Genomic DNA, 17,180 nt, shown 5'->3' with positions numbered 1-17,180 from the left:
TGCTGGTATTATAAAAAAGACATTAAGGCTAATTTTTAAATATTTAAAATACTGTTTTCACTGAGAGAACTATGGCATTTCCAACTTAAAAAAAAGTTCTTTCTGATTTGAAGCTACTTCTTACAATGGAGGCTAACACTGACTGAAGACTCTATGTCATCCTAGTTATGCTTCCCCTTGGGGTAGACACCCCCCCCGCCCCCCGCCCCAGGCAGTCACCATAATCATTTACATCATTGCCTGGAGGAGCAATCACAGCCAGACAGGGGCTGCAGTCAATCAGGGCTTCACTCTCCCTCTCCCCTCCTGCATTCTTGATCCCTCCTTTCTCCCTCTCCCCACCTTCTCTCATCTTTCGGAGACTGCTACCCTGACAGGTCCATTCTATCAAGAGGAGCTTCTAAGATCACAGAAGCACAGAATTCTTATATAAGAAGGAACAGACTTAAAGGTCACAGTTTCAGTGTAAAAAAATATCTCGAGGGCATCCTTAACAGATAATCATTCAACCAGCGCTTAAAGCAGGACTTTCCATTTTGGGTTACATTTTTGTTCTAAATCAGCTTCCATCTGGAAGCAATTGCGTGGTGGTGTGAACACAGAATCAGAAACCATGAGAACTGAAATCTAGGCTTGTATCTTCTTCTCATGTGTGATAAGATTTGAGCCCATGCATTAACCTCTTTGGGTTTCAATATCCTTATTTATAAAATAGAGATTTCTCATTTACTGCACCTTTTCCCCCAACTTATCCCCTAATTTTGATAGTTACTGTAGAAATATTTGAACTCAATCACTGTATACAAGCATTTAGGTCAACTTCAGCCATAACCTGCCCTAGATAGACCCATGGCTTCCCAAGAAATAGAGAAGTAATACTGATTGCTGACTTATTAGAATGTTCTGTTTTTCTATTTATGATGATGTCAAAAGAGAAACATCTAAACACTCTGACTCTAAAAGCAGGGCACTATAATTTATAATTACTTTCAAAAATTTTATTTCTTGTCTTGTTATCCCTGTCCCCAAGGTGATTCTTTATTATGTCCTCATTAAAAATAACTGAGATATCTACAGCACAAAAGCAGACAGCAGAAGACTAATGTGATGTTCTTCCCTGAATAGTCATCAGATTTAAGGCTGAGCACCCTGTCAGTGCAGTAAGTGTACCTTCAAACTGGAATTCACCCTGCAGGACTCATAGGGTTTTCTGTAACAAATCCTAGAACTTGTCAAGAAAGTCATTGCCACCTGATATGGAAGACATCATTTTCCGTTCGGATTCTGATGTTTAAAGTGAGCATGTGTATGTGTAGCATTTAGACCCAACCTGAAGTAGATTTTCCTGCAAACCACAAAGCAGATCTAACCAGCAAAGACTATATATGAGAAAAGTTAGTAAACAGCAAATGAAAACAGAATTTCCATAGTCAGCCTCGGGTTTGCCTTTGGCCTTGGCCGATTTAATGCCATGGTAAACTGGAAAGCACACACATCACTCTACAAATATAGCACCATTTAAAACAGGGAAGTGCTTCTGGGGTGAGGTTTTAAGAGCACACTTTTTGTTGCCCTTCACCTTTCTATTGTGAGAGGCTGAAACCAGGGAAAGAAGGGGCAATGGAACCCCTGCATCGTTAATGAATCAGGGAGGCCAAAAATGGGCACCTGTCTTTTTGAAGAATGCACTAGTCTGCGCATCTCTGATACAGTATAATAGCTGACCTTGAATCCTGTGAAAAGGCTTTTCAGCATAAGTGCTTGGGGTTTTCAGTGAATGAATGGTTATTCAAGAGGAAAGCCTGCTGTGTATCTGCCTGTATGTGTGTCCATGGCCATGACCATGACCCTGTCTGTGTTCATCAAACAGTGAGGTGGAGGAGGTTTAAAGAAGGAGGCACCATTAAGTAGTCAGTGTAGGCAGGCCTCATTTTCATATCATTTGCCAGCAGTCACAATTCCGCTTTTATAATTCCCAGTAAGTCACAGAGGAAGCAGAAAGTGTTCCTTTCATGTACTTTGTTCTGGATACTTCCTCCGAGAGCAAGTAGAGGGTCCACATGCAGGACCTGGTATCGCTCTTCAGAAACAGCAAAAGGAAAGGCATGGAGGACTGAGCAGTCACCTCTTCCGTAGCAAGCGCCCACCTTGGGAACACCTTCAGGAAGGGCTCTATCAAGCAGAGACCCACGGGGCCTCGGGCCAGGGAGACATACATCATTGGAAAGAACTTCTGGTTTTACCTACTTACCCTGCCGTAGTTGAAGCTGGCCTTCTCTCCACATGCTGCCCAAAGGGACTACAGTGGAACAGATGTGAGCTGCCAAGTAAGAGGGTTCTTCCCAGGCAACTCCCTGATGGGTGTCCTTGGTGTCATTTTTAGAAAATAAGTCCACCCAAATATGAAATATTTTTCCCAAAAATGACATTTATCCACATTTTTATTTTTATTTTTTAATGAACATTTAAGGTTCATATACAAAAGCTAACAGAGCAGTAAGTCAATCATGAAATACATACAAGGAAATAAAACAGGAAAATAACTCAGTTACAACCTCTCACCACTGAAGCGCTACACACTGGCCACAGCGAGGTGTGGTCGGTGTTTCAGACAGTGGATGCTCGGGCTAAATGCCAGGACTGTCACCACACTCCTTTTTGTTTCTTTTTCTTCCTTGGTCATTGTTCAGTTAGTTGGAGAAGTCAGGAGAAGAGAAGTTAAGTTTCTTCCCTCCCCACCAAAAAAAGTTTTTTAAGAAGTTAAAGTTTTCCTTGGGGAAATATTTTATCTGTTCATCTAACATACCACATATTTCTGTTATTAAATCTGTCTGCATAATACTTGTTTATTCTACTTCTTAACGTAAGATCATGCAGCACTTTTCATTTCGGAACAGTAAGAATTATCAAAGGCAATTCATTTTGTACATAAATGCCCACAGTGTCCTTTTCAATGAAAAAATGTGCTCTCTGTGATTTCTTTGTCTTGTGAGAGCTGGTCAAGTAATAATCATGGAGCATTTCCTAAAATATTTGTTTGCTGGGAAAATTTGTATGAAGTGACATTTGAAGTATAAAAAACATTGTTAGGTAACACTTGGAACAGTTAAAAATATACTTGTTTGTAAACTATCAATGTAAGATACTGAGCATCTGAGTGTCAGAGCCATTGTCACCAAAGTGGTTTGGTTTATTTATCAATGTGACATCTTTGAAACATCAGACGTTATATGTAGAAACATCAAGGCAATATTATTTGTACATATTATTAAACATGCAAAAATTTCCTGAAAGATAGTGCCCAGACATGGCAAGTCCCCCGAGCTCAACCTCCCCTCGGTGCCGGTCCACGGGACGTATGGCTCTCGGAGTGTGGGGGCGCGGCAGGTCATTTCGGAGAGGTAGCCCCTTTAATCACCGGCTCCCTATTCAAATACGTTGCCCAGTAAACTAGGTTGAAAGTGCCAAACAGAACTGGGAATATGATTCGGGACATCTTGTCGATCTTACTGATGCTGTTGTAAGTCTTTTTGTTTTCAGAAGTCTTGTCTTCCGAAGGTCTGACTGACGCGTTCGCGGTCCCCGCCGGGGTCTGCTCCTTTGGCATGTTTGGGGGGTGGGTCATCTTGCCAGTAGTATAAGCGTTTGTTGATTTATTTAGTGTAAGTTCACGCTCCTTCTTCTGCAAAATATAAGAAGAATGTAAAGGCATGCTGCTTGTAGGCAACTGTCGGCTCACCTCTAAAGGGTCTAAAGGTTTATCTCGAGAGAGAGAGATCAGCTTAGCTCTGGCAGAGGGCAGCCTTCCACAGACATCTAAGCCTGGAACCCCACATGGGCAGTCCTGGATGTGAAATCCCACAACAGGCAAAATACTTTACGGCAGAAGAACTCAGAGTAGCGGTTACCTTTGTCGAGGTGGGGACAGGGACCGACAGGGAGAGGCATGGTGAGCTTTCTGCAGCGCTGGCAACATTCTCTGCTCGATAGGGGTTTGGGTTATACAGATGAATGTGTTTCTCAAAACTCAGCAAATGTGCCCTTAGTATGTGTGCATTGTTACTATGCCCAATGTTAAAGTTTTACTACGTAAATTTTGCTTCAAAAGAGTGAAACAGTAAACAAACATGAGCTCAGTGATACACTTGCTGAATATTTAGTGGGGAATGCGCTGTTGTCTGACATTTACTTTGAAATACAGCAAAAAGTAAGATGTATTGACAGACGGATTGAGGATGGGTGGATGGATAGATAGATTTTCAGTAACACAGATAAGAAAGATGGATAAATGATAGGTGGTGATGATACAAGCATAGTGAAAGGTTAATGGTCAGGTGTAATTTTCATTCTGTAATTCTTTAAACATGTGTGTTTGAAAATTTGCATGATAGAGTGTTGGGAAAAATTCTGTTCCTGTACTGAAGTAACATGGTCTCATTAAATAAAATTTGGAAAACACAGGACTAAATTAAACAAAATATATGACTATCTGAAAAAGATAGGTGCACCCCCTTGTTCATAGCAACATTACTCACAACAGCCAGATATGGTAACAACCAACATGTCTGTCAACAGATGACTGGGTAAAGAAGATATGGTATGTACATACAATGGAATACTACTCAGCCATAAAAAAAGAAAATCCAGCCATGTACAACAGGGATGGACCTTGAGGGCATTATGCTAAGTGAAATAAGTCAGACAGAGAAAGAAAAATACAGTGTGATTTCATGCATATGTGGAATCTAAACAAACAAACAAAAAAACAGAACTCATGTATACAGAGAACAGATGGGTGGTTCCCAGGGTAGAGGGCAAAAATGGCTGAAGGTGGTCAAAAGGTACAAACTTCCAGGTATAAAATGAATAAGTTCTTGAAATGTCATGTACAGCATGGTGACTAGAGTGTAAAAAAAAAAAAAAAAAAAGAAAATATACTAACCATTAGCAATATGAACAATATGTGGACTGGCTGACTTAATGCTTCTAACGGCCTTCATCCCTGCCCGTCACCAGGACAGAGCAGACCCATGATCAAGGGTGGGTCAAGAGTGGCCAGCAGCCAGCTCCCTTCAGAGCCCACTTCCTCTCCTTCCTATATGGAATCTCGCTTCCTCCTCTGACCTTTCACACACATTCACCCCGAAAAACTACCTTGCACTCCCAACTCTGACCTGCTGTTTGCTTCTAGAAGTTCCAACAGGTAACAGTGGTGAACATGGTCTGGTTTTCAAGTTTTCCCTAGTTGTAAGTAAAAGCCAGTTCACACAAAAAGGCGAACACTGCACTCACTTACCCATGCTCGCTAGTCTGTCTAACAGTCCGACCTGCCTGCCCCCATCGCCTGCAGACGCCCCCATGCTTCCACTGCCCTGAGGGATGGGATCCCCCGCACCGCAGCCTCCAGGAGACAACTCTTGGTCTTCTGAAGCTCAGTGCTGATCTGGGATTAGATGAGCCACATGACCTTCATCCCATCTTGTCCCTCCAGGCCTGCATGCAGATCGGTGACAAGCAGCCAGGACAGTGAGGCTGAGTGTGAGGGAGCACGGTGGCCCATCGTGACAGCAGCCCACTCCACAACTTTCGGGGACTCTCCATCACCCCTGGGTCTCACCTCCCTCCCAGACTCACAGACACAAGCCTGACGGCCTCCGTTCCTGCAACACCTCCCAGCCAGGCCACCTCCGAGGTGTCACCTCCAGCCCACAGGCACCCAGGCCCTTAGCAAACATTTCCTTTCCGGCAGCACAGCGCTGGGGATGGGGAGGCCCTCTCCCCAGACTCCACTCATGTTTGTCCCCAGACAGGTATCCCCCATGGTCCCCTCTGTTGAGAGGCAAGCCCAGAGTCTTCAGTCAGGAGTCCCCACAGTCGGAGGCTCTGCCTCTAGCAGACGTTCTCCCAGCTCCACCAACCGTCAGCCCGCCCGTCCCCACCCCCTACCCCAGACACACCCGCTTGTGGGATCCCTGCTGCTCAGGGCCCTCCTAGACGTCTCCTCCCTGCCCTTCTCTGCCTAGAGGGCGGGAGTGGGTCTCTCCAGGCCCCCCTCCAACTGGGTGAGCTGGGCTGTGCGGTGGGGCTTTCCTCCACGCTGGAAGCCTGGCACTGGGGGGACTCACGGCGCTGGAGGTGGAAGGACCAGGTGGGCCCAGTCAAGCCAGAACCTCCGGCTTTTCGCAGGAGAGGAACCCAGTGTTGAAGGCAGAAAGCGAGCTCGGGGCCGTGGGTCGGCACGGCAGGGCGCCCTCAGCAGAGTCGGACTGTCCCGGGGACGTTACGGGTTTGGGGCTCAGGCTCCAGGAACACCTTCCGGACGCCCCTCGTGCTGATTTTCAAAGGGCAGATGAAGCTTCACTTTCAAGTCTGTCCTGGGAACTCCACGTGCTCTGCTGTCAGAGCCATGGACCTGGTTATTTGCAGTCTGCCTGGTATAATTAGCACTTCACCATGTGTTGTTTGTTTTCTGTTCCATGCATGTTCTCATTTCCCCTGGGACATGTTTCAGTTTGGGATGTGCCTTTTTTCTTCAGCTATTTTTTAGATTCAGGCCCCAGTCTCCCTCTAAATACCCAGCACTTCATCGCTTTGAGCAGAGTAATGCTTCGCGCTGTCAGTCACCCACGTGCATTGCTCAAACGAGCCCAGATCATCTTGTCCGTGGGACTGGGTGTGTTTTGCTGTTGTGGTGCTTCCAATGGGCGGGATGCCCTCTCCATGACTGGAGAGCCGCCTTGCAGAAAACACACCACATGGCGAAGTGGCAAAGGACCAACCGGGACAATGACGGTACAGTTCAAAATCGGACAAGCGGCCCCTGGACAGACAGGGGGACTTCAGCAAAAGTTAGAACAAGTGCAAACCATTCACCCAACGTCTGACCTCTCGCCTGAGTGAAGCTGGTGATTCAAAACTCAAGTCAAAACAGGACCTGTGACAAGACTTTGCAAGACCCTGAGTAACAGGGTGAGAATCATCACTGGAGGGGAGGGAAGTAGGGAAGAGAAACACCTGGTCATGTACTTGGACCTCAAACCAGCACGCTTTCTGGGGAGCGAGAAGGAAATTGAAGTCCGTACCTTGATCTTGGCTGCCTCCAAGGCTTTTTTGCCGTCCCAGGCCCAGCCTCTCTTTGTGAAATAGTTGACGGTGGCGAACTCGATCAGCGCGGAGAACACGAAGGCGTAGCACACCGCGATGAACCAGTCCATGGCCGTCGCGTACGCCACTTTGGGCAGAGAGTTGCGGGCGCTGATGCTGAGGGTTGTCATGGTCAGCACGGTGGTCACCCCTGTGGTTGTCAACGACAGGGTCGCGGGGACAATGGGGACAAGGATCAGCACCAGCACTGGACCCCAGTGTGACACCCCGGAAGCTGACAGACGGGAAAGGAACTGACACGTCAAGCCCCAGCCCAGACTCCCTCCCTCTTTCTCCGATTTTCGTAGCACAACACATTCATAGCATTTAAAGTGCTGCTCATTTTATTTACCTTGTCAATTTTCTCCTTCCCCTAGAATATAAATTGAGAAGAGCCAGGATCTGGGTCATGCTTGCATACATACCCTCGCTGTGTCCCCCGCTGTCCCAACCTGAGCCCCGCAGAGAGCTGGTGCTTAACAACAGCGGGTCAGAGGAATGGGGCTTCTTCCTGGCCCCGAGGCCAGGTCCAGCCAAAAGGGGCCAGGACATCCCCACCACACCCGGGAAGGGCTTCACAAAGCCTCACTGTGCACCTCACACACCATGGGCTCGGGGCAAACTGATGGGACAAGCTTGCCTGCAGACTCCTAGGACCCGCGTACACGCTCAGGACACTTCATTCCCTCCGAGGAGGACCCGTGTCCCCTGGAGGCTGCTGTGCAGGACGCCTGCGGCCATCTGCCTTGGCTTCTGGGGAAGTCTGTGCTGACCCTACAGCAGGCCTGGATCCTTGGAGGGGGATGACGAGCCTCTGTCAGGCGTCTACTATGGCATCAGACTCTGACCTAAGTTACATTCTGGATGGGTATCATTATCCCAGTCCTGCAGGTAGGTGCTTAAAGATTCAAAAAGAGTTAGGAATGCACCCAAATTCACCAGCTGGCAAATGAGAACCCATATGGGGACCCAGGTCCGCTGGACCCTTAGGCCCATGGAGTTTCCACGTGATCTGCACTTTCCTTCTCACCGGAGCTTTGTCTGCATGAGGGTGCACGTATGTGCATGGAGTGTGGCTACCACACACCTGTTAGGAGTTGAATTGTGCGTCCCCCCACCTTAAACTCGTATGTTGAGGTCCTAACCTCCAGAATCTCAGACTCTGACCTTACTTGGAAATACAGTCTTTACAGAAGTCGTCGAGTTGAAGTGAGGTCATCAGGGCAGGCTTTCATCCAGCGTGACTAGAACACCACACACACAGACACACACACACAGACACACACACACACACACACACACACACACACACACACACACACACACGAAGAGCACCAAGTGAAGACTGGAGCTCTGCTTCCCCAAGTGAAGGAACTACCAGAAACTAGGAGAGAGGCCAGAATCAGATCCTGCTCTCACAGTCTGTCCCCAGAAGAAACTGACTCTGTGAGTTTGGACTTGTAGCCTCCAGAACCATGATGTGGTTCACTTCTCTGGTGTGAGTCCCCCAGCATGTGGGCCTGTTCCTGCAGCCCTGGGAAGCCAGCACAGCACCAAAGGAGCACCATGCTGCTGGTGGTCCTAGCAGCTGAGTCCCCACTCAGTGTCCTCCCTCAGAGGTATTCACACATCCTCATGGAACGTGGCGCCCTGCATGCCCAAGGCTTGACGAGACATCAGTAGGCATCTCTGATTTTTCTAAGAAATCTTGTTAATCATCGTGCTGAGGAGGAAGGCTCTGTGCCTGACCTTGAACAGGCTTCCTGTGTCTCTTAACATCCTCACATGCACTGAGGATCTCCAAGAAGAAACACTGTAATTTAGGGCATTCTCCAAACTAAGTCTTTTTTCTCTTTGCCCTTCTGCCAACGTTCCCCTAAAGAGCTGGGGGAGCACTGCCTGGCCACAAGCCAGCCGCCACACCTCCCTGAAACACTCCAGAAGCTAGATCAGTTGAAGCAGGTGAAGCTGGGCTCGTGGTCTGAGGTAGTGATGGCGGGGCAGGAGCACTCCTCCCCCAAGGGCCCAGGCAGCATCGGTCAGAAGTGCAGGCCACGGGTGCCTCCTTGGAAGGGAAGGTACAGCAGGAAGAGCTGAGGTGCGAGCTGTGCTTGATGCTTAGACAGATGTGAGCATCCCTTACAACTGACCCATGAAAGGGCTTTTAATATCGCTACTTGAATTTGATGAAAGGAGCTTCCAAGAAAGAGTCAAACACTGAACCTGTAACTGGGCAGGACCCTGAGGGGCCTTCCAGGGTCAGACCCCTCTCCCCGTATCCTCTGCTGCAGCTCCTCTCTGAAGTACCTAGATCATAGCATCTCAGGTACATTTCCTGGGTTCTTCAGATGCTTAAAACCACCACCAAAGGGAAGAAATTAACTACTTGATGATGGAGAGAATGTGGCCCCCAGACCTAGTGCCTGGGGGTTGATGGTGTTGATGTCCTGTTCCCTCCACATCAGCCAATCAGAGGACTGTGCACGAGCTGATCAGGTACCCTGTGACCCTCCTCCTTCACCTGGACTTTAAATACACTTTGCTAAAACCTTCAGGGAGTTTGAGGATTTCTTGTTCACGAGCCACCCGTCCTCCTTGCTCGGCCCTGTAGTAAACCTTTCTCTGCTTCAAACTCCAACGTTTCGGTTTCTTTGCCTTCACGGTGTGTCGGCACACGAACTTGCCCTTGGTGACATGTATACATATACATGGTAATATACATGATACTTTGTATACATATCATTTATTACTGTCAAATTCCATGTAATGTACTGGTTGCCACTCAGAGGTTAACTTTGAAGTGGCATGCACATTTCAAAGAACAATGGCTGATAATATAGAAAATAGTACTTTATGAGACCTGGGAAAATACAGGAGCAAAATCCCACATAAGACAGATGACTGGCAATTTCAAACCTCAAAAAAAAGAGGCTACAAGTGGAAGGCTTTTCAAAAGGGCGACAATGATTGAGTTGCTCTGCACCTTGGTTCAGAGAGAAATCCTAAAAATCTAGTCCTGAACACTGAATTCGTAGCTAATTGGTCCGTTTGTTTTCCAGGTCACAGAACAGGCTGGGAGCACGGGGAGTGGCGAGGCTGTGGTTACCTGGGGTGGTTAGAAGCAGTCACAGAACACAATGTGAAGACCTGGCTCGGGGGACACTCACCAAACACTGTCCTGGCGGGGACCGATTCTCGGTTCAGCCAGAAGGACACTTGTGACAAGATCACGGTCATTATGCAGGGGAGGTAGGTCTGGATGACAAAGTACCCAATCTTCCTCTTCAGATGGAAATGAGCCGTCATGATTGTGTATTCGCCTGCAAATAAACTTACTAGTGCAGTCAGCCGCCTAAATCAAACCCCGCAGTCCGGCCCTGTGATCCCTGCCCCTTCAAGAGTCCGGGACCCTCCCGGCTCTGCACCTTCCCTTTAGACAAGCATTGATTTGTATTGTTTGGGTGAAAGAGAGGATGGAAGATGCATGGATTTCTTAAGGGTCATTTTATAAGTAAGTCTTTTGACTCCCCAGCTTCTGAACAGCCTTTGCTGTGGATGCTTTTCCTGGAGAAAATCAGATTTGTGTGTTTTCCTAATCCCCGGCCACAATCTGTGCCCCCCTCACCTGCCCCCCTCACTGCTACAGCCATCAGGATTTCAGGATTTAGCCTCTCCAGACAGACCTCAGGACAGCACAGAGCCCTGCTGCGGGCGGAGGGTTTTCTCCTGGGACACTTCGCAGCCAGGGCGGGCTGGAAGGAGCAGGGGGTACCACCCCCCACAGGCTCTGCACTCCCTCGCCTGGGGTGAGGCTGAGGAAAAGCAGCTTCAGGAGGCCCCAGGGCCTGGCAGGTCTGAGCTTCCGCTGCCCGACGGGGAGAGCGAAGGCCTTTCCTTGGCGATGCCCCAGGGCCTTCTCTGGATCTGCCTGGCCGTGTGGGAGGCGAGTGCGGACCTCCCGTTCATCCCTGAGAATGATGCTGCCCTGATGGTGAACTGGTAAGGAGCCCGGCGGTGGGGAGGCGGCTGCGGTGGGAGGGTGTGTTAGATGGCGACTCTCCTCTGCTCCTTGAATTCGCATCTCCCTGGGGAGATGGAAAAGATGCTCCGAGACGTGGAGGCAGAGCTGAGTTGCTCTGAGGACACGGGTTTCTCGGCTGAACTGCAAGAAGTAGATGGTGTGGCCGGGGAGCCTGGTGGGGCTGTGGGTGTGGGGAGGGCTCGGGGCCTCCATGAAGGCAGACCCGGGACCGGGCCAGCTATTCGGGGGGTGGCCGGCTGGCTGCGTGGGCAGAGTGTCGGGACCTCTGGGACTGACCGCACAGCTCGGACGTTTGTGGTGGGAGTCACAGCCCTCGCTCGGCGAGGCCAGCTGTGGCTGTGTCCCTTCGGGCCTTTGCTCACAGCACGCTGTAGGTGAAGATCACATATGGCAAAACTCTGCCCTCTTACAGAAGAGGAGACCAGAATTCAGGTGCGAGCAGGCGAGAGGAGGGCAGTGGGCTCCGACCCAGCGGAAGGTGACAGGGACCAAGAGAAGGGAGGCAAGAGACATCTAGGAGCAAAGACTGACTCTTTATCAGATCCGACTGTGCCTCCCAGGGCAGGACGAGGGGAGAAGGCCCTTCTGTTTCTTTGCAGTAGGACTTGGAGTGACTCCCCTGCATATAATTCTTTTTGTTGTCGTGGTTCTTTTCATCCCGTTTTATTTTTGAGTTGAGAGTAGCAATATCAGATAATGTTAAAAAAAAAAAACCATCAGAAACCCCATTTATACCTCTTTAAAGAACGGCAGGAAACAGCTCCAAACTATAGCTTCCTCCATCAGCGCTGCAAAGCCTAACCCCAAACGCCCGCCTGTGTGCCACCTCGCCACTTGTTCCCGGAAAATCAGGCCTGCTTCCTCTTCCTTTTCCTCTAACTTGGTAAGCACACGGGGCGGCAGCCTCCTCCCAGCCCTGCCGGGATCTCTCCCTGGCCCTGGGATGCCAGCTGGCGCCAGGGGGCAGGTGCTGAGTGCCCGCGAGAGGCAGCGTGCGTGTGCTTCCAGCCAGCTCTGGGGTTGGTGATACCGATACAGAGATGCGGACCAGGGTGACATGTGGGGCTTAGAGCTTACGCTCCACCCCTGTCACACAGTGGAGACACTCTGGAGCCCCAGAGTACCCTCCCTGGGCCTCCTGTGGCCAGGAGGGGTCCGAGGACAACCTTGAAGGTGTGGGAAGGGAACGCATTCGGTGCCTCTGGACATCCCGCCTGCTTTGTGTCACGTGAAGCCAGGCTGCCCTGTGCCCCTGGGCGTGAGACTACTTGCTCCCTTCCTGCCAAGGCCTCAGCTGTCTCTTTGCTGTTTGGTGGTGCTTTCCCAAATTCTGCCCCCGGGAAATCTCTGAAATGTTCAAAGCAGGAGGGAGCAGGGCAGGTAAATGGGAGTATTTGCAGGAAGCTCTCTACCTTTCCTGCAGAGATGCCGCCGACTGTCCCAGTGCCTGGCAGGGCGGGGGATGGGTTATAAAAGCAGTCAGGGGTGCGGGGGCCTCCGGGCAGGGCCGGCAGTCAGCGGGCCGGCTCGCAGGGAGGCAAGTGCCCTTCAGATTAATGCCTCACATGACCCTTAATGCCGTGGCCGTCACAGCTGGCGCCGCTGTGCGCGGCTGTGGGGAGGGGGGCCCGGCGCGGAGGGCTCCTTGCGCCCGGGTCACCTAGCGGGGCACGCATCCTGTGCGGTGGCAGGGGGTCTACCTGTGCTGGTGCTGATGTTCTCGGTGCCCACCGTCTGCCCCATCAGGTGGTACTGGTTCAGCCTGGAGCCGTCTTCTGCCACCACCACCGACTTGGTGGTGCCATTGGTCCAGACATAGACCACTTCGGAATTAGGGTACGCATCTGTATGGGGGGGGACAGAAAGTACTGTCAGCATGGAACCCTTTGCAGCCTGGCACAACCAAAGATGTTTATAAAAGTAGCAAGATTGGAAGGTTAAAGTCAGACGATCTGAGGAAAGCACAGGTGGTCAGACCAGGGCAGACACCCCCAGGGTGCAGACCCCTCTCACTTCTAGAGGGCGGCGTGCTCAGAAGCCGGGGCTGCCACTTCCCTCTGTGTGTCTTCTCTGCAGGGTGCCCTGTCGCAGGGACTGAGACCACAGGTCCTGGGGCTCCCCCAGCTCCGTGGCCTTGGGCGAGCCACTCGTGCTCTGTGCCTCAGTCCTTCTAACCAAGAAGCACCTGCTTCTTAGGGCCCCTGCTGTCATGAGACGAGCTCCGTAAGGACATACTGTGCAGAGCATTTAGTCAACGGTACATAAACAGTGAAACCAATGACTCACCCAAGCAGTAATTAACACGTTTATTGTGCACACTCCAGAAGGACAGTTTGCAAACTGGGAGCATGCAAACTTAAACACGGAAACAGGCTCTGAGGTACACAGTTGCAGGGCAGCTTGTAGAGTAAGAGAGCAGTGACTGCATTTTTCACACTGTTTGGTTACAATATTCGAATTTTCTTAAATCACAGGGAATTGGTCAGTGATTCCCTCCTATCGACCTTGGGAAACAGTTTATGATTTTCAGAGGCATAAGCAAGAAACCACCAAGTTAGCCTTGCAAAAGTGGCTCCGTTTAGCTCTGTGGTCATGGCTACACTGGTTTTGTCTGCTCAGGAAATGTCCAAGTCTGGTCTCTGTTTGTTTCTGAGTCTAAGGGCCTTGAGCAGCACCTGACCACATCAGCCACTATCAAGGTTTTACTCTGCAACAGGCACCTGTTGCTGCTGTCCAGGCCGTCCTGCCGGGAGGGTGGTGCAGCGGGCAGGACGTTCATCCCCTGGAGTCTCACCTGTGACTCTTACATGGCAAACGGTGCTGTGCAAATGGAGTTAAAGTTCTGGGCCTTAAAGTCAGGAGATTATCTTAAATCATCCCAGTGGACCCAGTATAATCACTTGGGCCCTTAAAAACAGAACGTTTTCCAGCTGCAGTCAGTCAGAGAGACCCAGTTCAGAGAGATGTGAAGCATGAAAAAAGTACTCAGATGCCTTTACTGGCTTTGAAGGTGGAGGAAGGGGCCATGAGCCAAGGCTCGTGGGCAGCCTCTAAGGTGAGAATGACCCTCCCAGGTGACAGGAAACAGGGACCTAGGCCTACAGCCACATGAAGCTGAGTCCTGCCAGCAGCCTGAGAGCGGCTGGAGGTGGGCTTGCCCCCAGAAGGGAACATGGCCCTGCCGACACCGTGATTCTGGCCTCGTGAGACCCAGGGCTGAGACAGCAGGCAAATTCCCTGGGTTCTGGCCTACGGAACTGTGAGACAGTAAGAGCGTTGTTTTATTTTCTTTTTCCAATTTTGTCTCACTTACTGGAGCTATAATGGATGTGCAACACTGTGTGAGTTTGAAGTATACAACATGGTCATGGTTGTATCTATGCATGTGGTGCAAAATGACTCCCACAATAAGGTTAGTTAATAAACATGTTGTTTTAATTAAACTGCTAAGTTTGTGATACCTTGTCATAGCAGCAGTAGGAAACGAGAACAGGTAGATGGAGAACACACAGACAGAAGACTCTCTCCCAGAGAGGGAGAAAATTATTCCTGAAACATGTCATATGTAAGCTGGCAGCAAGTCCCATGGAAATACAAGCAACGAAGGAGGGCAGGGGTGCAGTTCTAAATGAGGTAATCTGGGAAGGCCTAATTTAGGAGACCCAAGGGCTGAGCATCCCAGAGGCGGCCAATGCATGTGCAAATGTCCTGGGGCAGGAGTGTGACTGCAACGCCCGACGAGCAGCCAGGCGGGCAGTGTGGCTGGACAGGGCAGAGGGCCAAGGAAAAGACCAGATAAAATAGTGCTCAAGGCCATTTAAGGCCTTTGACTTTTACTCTGAGCTAGGAAGACACAAGGGGGAGGGGGAGAAAAGAAATGACATAATCTCATTTATGCTGGCAAAGGACCCATCTGCCTGAGATGGGAGAACAGAACGTGGGTGGGCAAAGGAAAGAAACAGGAGATGGCTTAGGGCAATATTAAAGTAATCCAGGTGAAAAGCGACAGGGGGTTGGAAATGGCAAAAAGAGGAGAAAACAAGATACATTTTAAAGGAAGGAGTTATCGAATCAGCTAACATATCGGATGTGAGCTGGAGAGGAAGAAGGTGGCCGAGCCAGGCATGTGGACGAGGTGTCTGCACTCCCTGGGTTGGCGAAGATTCTGCAAGGACCCGGCTTCTGGGGAAAGAGCAGCAGTTGGGATGCTGCTGACATGTCAGAGCTGAGAGGCCCACGAGGGCTCTTCATGGGGAAGCTCAGCAGACAGCCGGCCGCACAAGTCAGGAGCTCACAGGAATGGTCCACAGCGAGGACGTAAGTGCTCGAGTCACCAGCACGCAGATGTCACCCGGAGCTTGGGCTAGTGACACGGTGGCCCGGAGAGCACGTGTTGGTGGAGAAGCAGTGGAGCATGACTTCCTCGGGCGCCGCAGGGTCTGGAGTTTGAGGAGGTGAGGAGGGCCCCCCAGGGCAGCAGCCACGGCCGCGAGGGGACATGGGGAGAGTGCTTCTGGGAGGGGTGATGGCCGAGGGGTGGCCACAGGGCCTCGAGGGACCTGTTCACCTCGGCAGGAGCAGCTCCATGGGAGCAGCTGGCTTTCAGGAATGGACAGGCTCAAACGTTCCCTGTGTCCCTTGTAAACCAGCACACCTGCACCACCATCTGCCTGCAGATGCTCACACGGGCACATCCAGTGCCCAGCGCCTTCCCAACAAGGCCGTGTGCTGCGCACCTGGCTACTTACACAGAGCCTGGTGCTCATTCCCGAGTGGACAGAACAGGTGAGGAATCCGCAGACGGCGCAGGGGACGCGATGCGCTGGCAGGGCGGCATCCCTACGCGGGACAGCGCGCTCCGGGACCCCGCCAGGCTGCTCGCCGGGGCGGACAAGCACGGCTGTGCGCCTGATCAGAGGCCCCCACGGGAGGGGCCAGAGGGAGGGTCTCGGGAGTGATGCGCGTGGGTGTTTCTTTGCTAGTGCAGGTCACCACCCTTATTCCTGCTTCATGTGCCAAAGAGGACTCCTGACAGTTGAAAGATCATAAAACAAGCGCAGATGTAGCAGACACGGGGCTTCACACAGAGGGATATGCCAGAGCCTTGGAGGCCCTGCCTGCACGTGCATGACTCCCCGAAGAGCTCACTTTGTCCCCACAGGTGGTTTTCTCAATTTTATGATAATCATTGCATTGTTTGCTTTGTAGTTTTACGTTCTGGACAGATGTCTCTGAACAAAGCATTTGGAGGGCTTTGCCGATGTCTTCTTTGTGAAATCTGTTCATGCTTTTTATCCATTCGGTTCATGGTTTCTTTATATATTCTGATATATAGACTTTTTGTTCTATGAGTTGCAAATATCTTCTTCAAGTTTGTGGCTATTCCACTTGGTTGGTGTTTTGAAAAAAATTTTTTTGATAAATGTTCACTTTAGTTAGTCCAATTTATCAACCTTTTCATCTTCCTGCATCCTATTTCAGAGGCCCTCCCAACTCCCGGGTCAGGAGACAGTACACGAGCAATGTCAAAGCTGGAATGTCACCTTTATCAGGGCCTTGATCACAGGGAGCTGACTTCTGCACATATTTTCACACATAAGCGTCCAGCTGCATCTTCTCCATGCGGTTTTCTGTGTTGCCACCGAAATCAGTAAGCCGTCCCTCCCACCCGCACAGTCGCAGGGCCTGCTCTGACAAGCAGGGTTTCCATCAGGCCCCGGTGTTCTCTTCGCAGGATTCTCTTTTTCTATCCCGGTTTCAGTCCACCCCATCTTAACTGCACAGACTTCAGAATTCCAGACACCAGCAGCCAGAGGGGCGAGGTGCCTGCCCCCTTCTGTGCTCCACGGGGCCTTGGCTGTTCTTGGACCTCTGCTCGCCCGTGTACATGTCAGATCCGCTCATCAGGCCTCCCTGAAAATACCCTCCTGGATTTGTACTGCACCTGAGCTGGATCCACAGATTACAGGGCGGGCACACATGATGTCTCACGGCA

At 50.5% G+C, this 17,180-nt stretch overlaps 1 protein-coding gene across 5 annotated transcripts in view; it reads right to left on the bottom strand.

Annotated features, from left to right (window-relative positions):
- Positions 1-2,436: 2,436 nt before the first annotated feature.
- GABRA5 (gamma-aminobutyric acid type A receptor subunit alpha5) overlaps positions 2,437-17,180 on the bottom strand; it is a 79,474-nt gene continuing 64,730 nt past the window's right edge. For 4 of the 5 annotated variants that reach the window (XM_032468976.1, XM_032468978.1, XM_032468977.1 and 1 more), the window contains exons 8-11: positions 12,886-13,029; positions 10,311-10,463; positions 7,083-7,294; positions 2,437-3,682 (exon numbers count right to left, since the gene is read on the bottom strand). In XM_032468976.1, coding sequence (XP_032324867.1) covers positions 3,389-3,682; positions 7,083-7,294; positions 10,311-10,463; positions 12,886-13,029 — 803 coding nt within the window. In that variant the 3' untranslated portion in view covers positions 2,437-3,388. The remainder of the gene's footprint in view (positions 3,683-7,082; positions 7,295-10,310; positions 10,464-12,885; positions 13,030-17,180) is intronic. The other variant, XM_032468980.1, reaches the window with a different exon arrangement.

This window comes from Camelus ferus, chromosome 27 (assembly GCF_009834535.1).
Source record: "Camelus ferus isolate YT-003-E chromosome 27, BCGSAC_Cfer_1.0, whole genome shotgun sequence".
Taxonomy (NCBI): Eukaryota; Metazoa; Chordata; class Mammalia; order Artiodactyla; family Camelidae; genus Camelus; species Camelus ferus.
The sequence above is the reverse complement of the archived record's forward strand: the minus strand, read 5'-3'. Positions and strand labels throughout refer to the sequence as shown.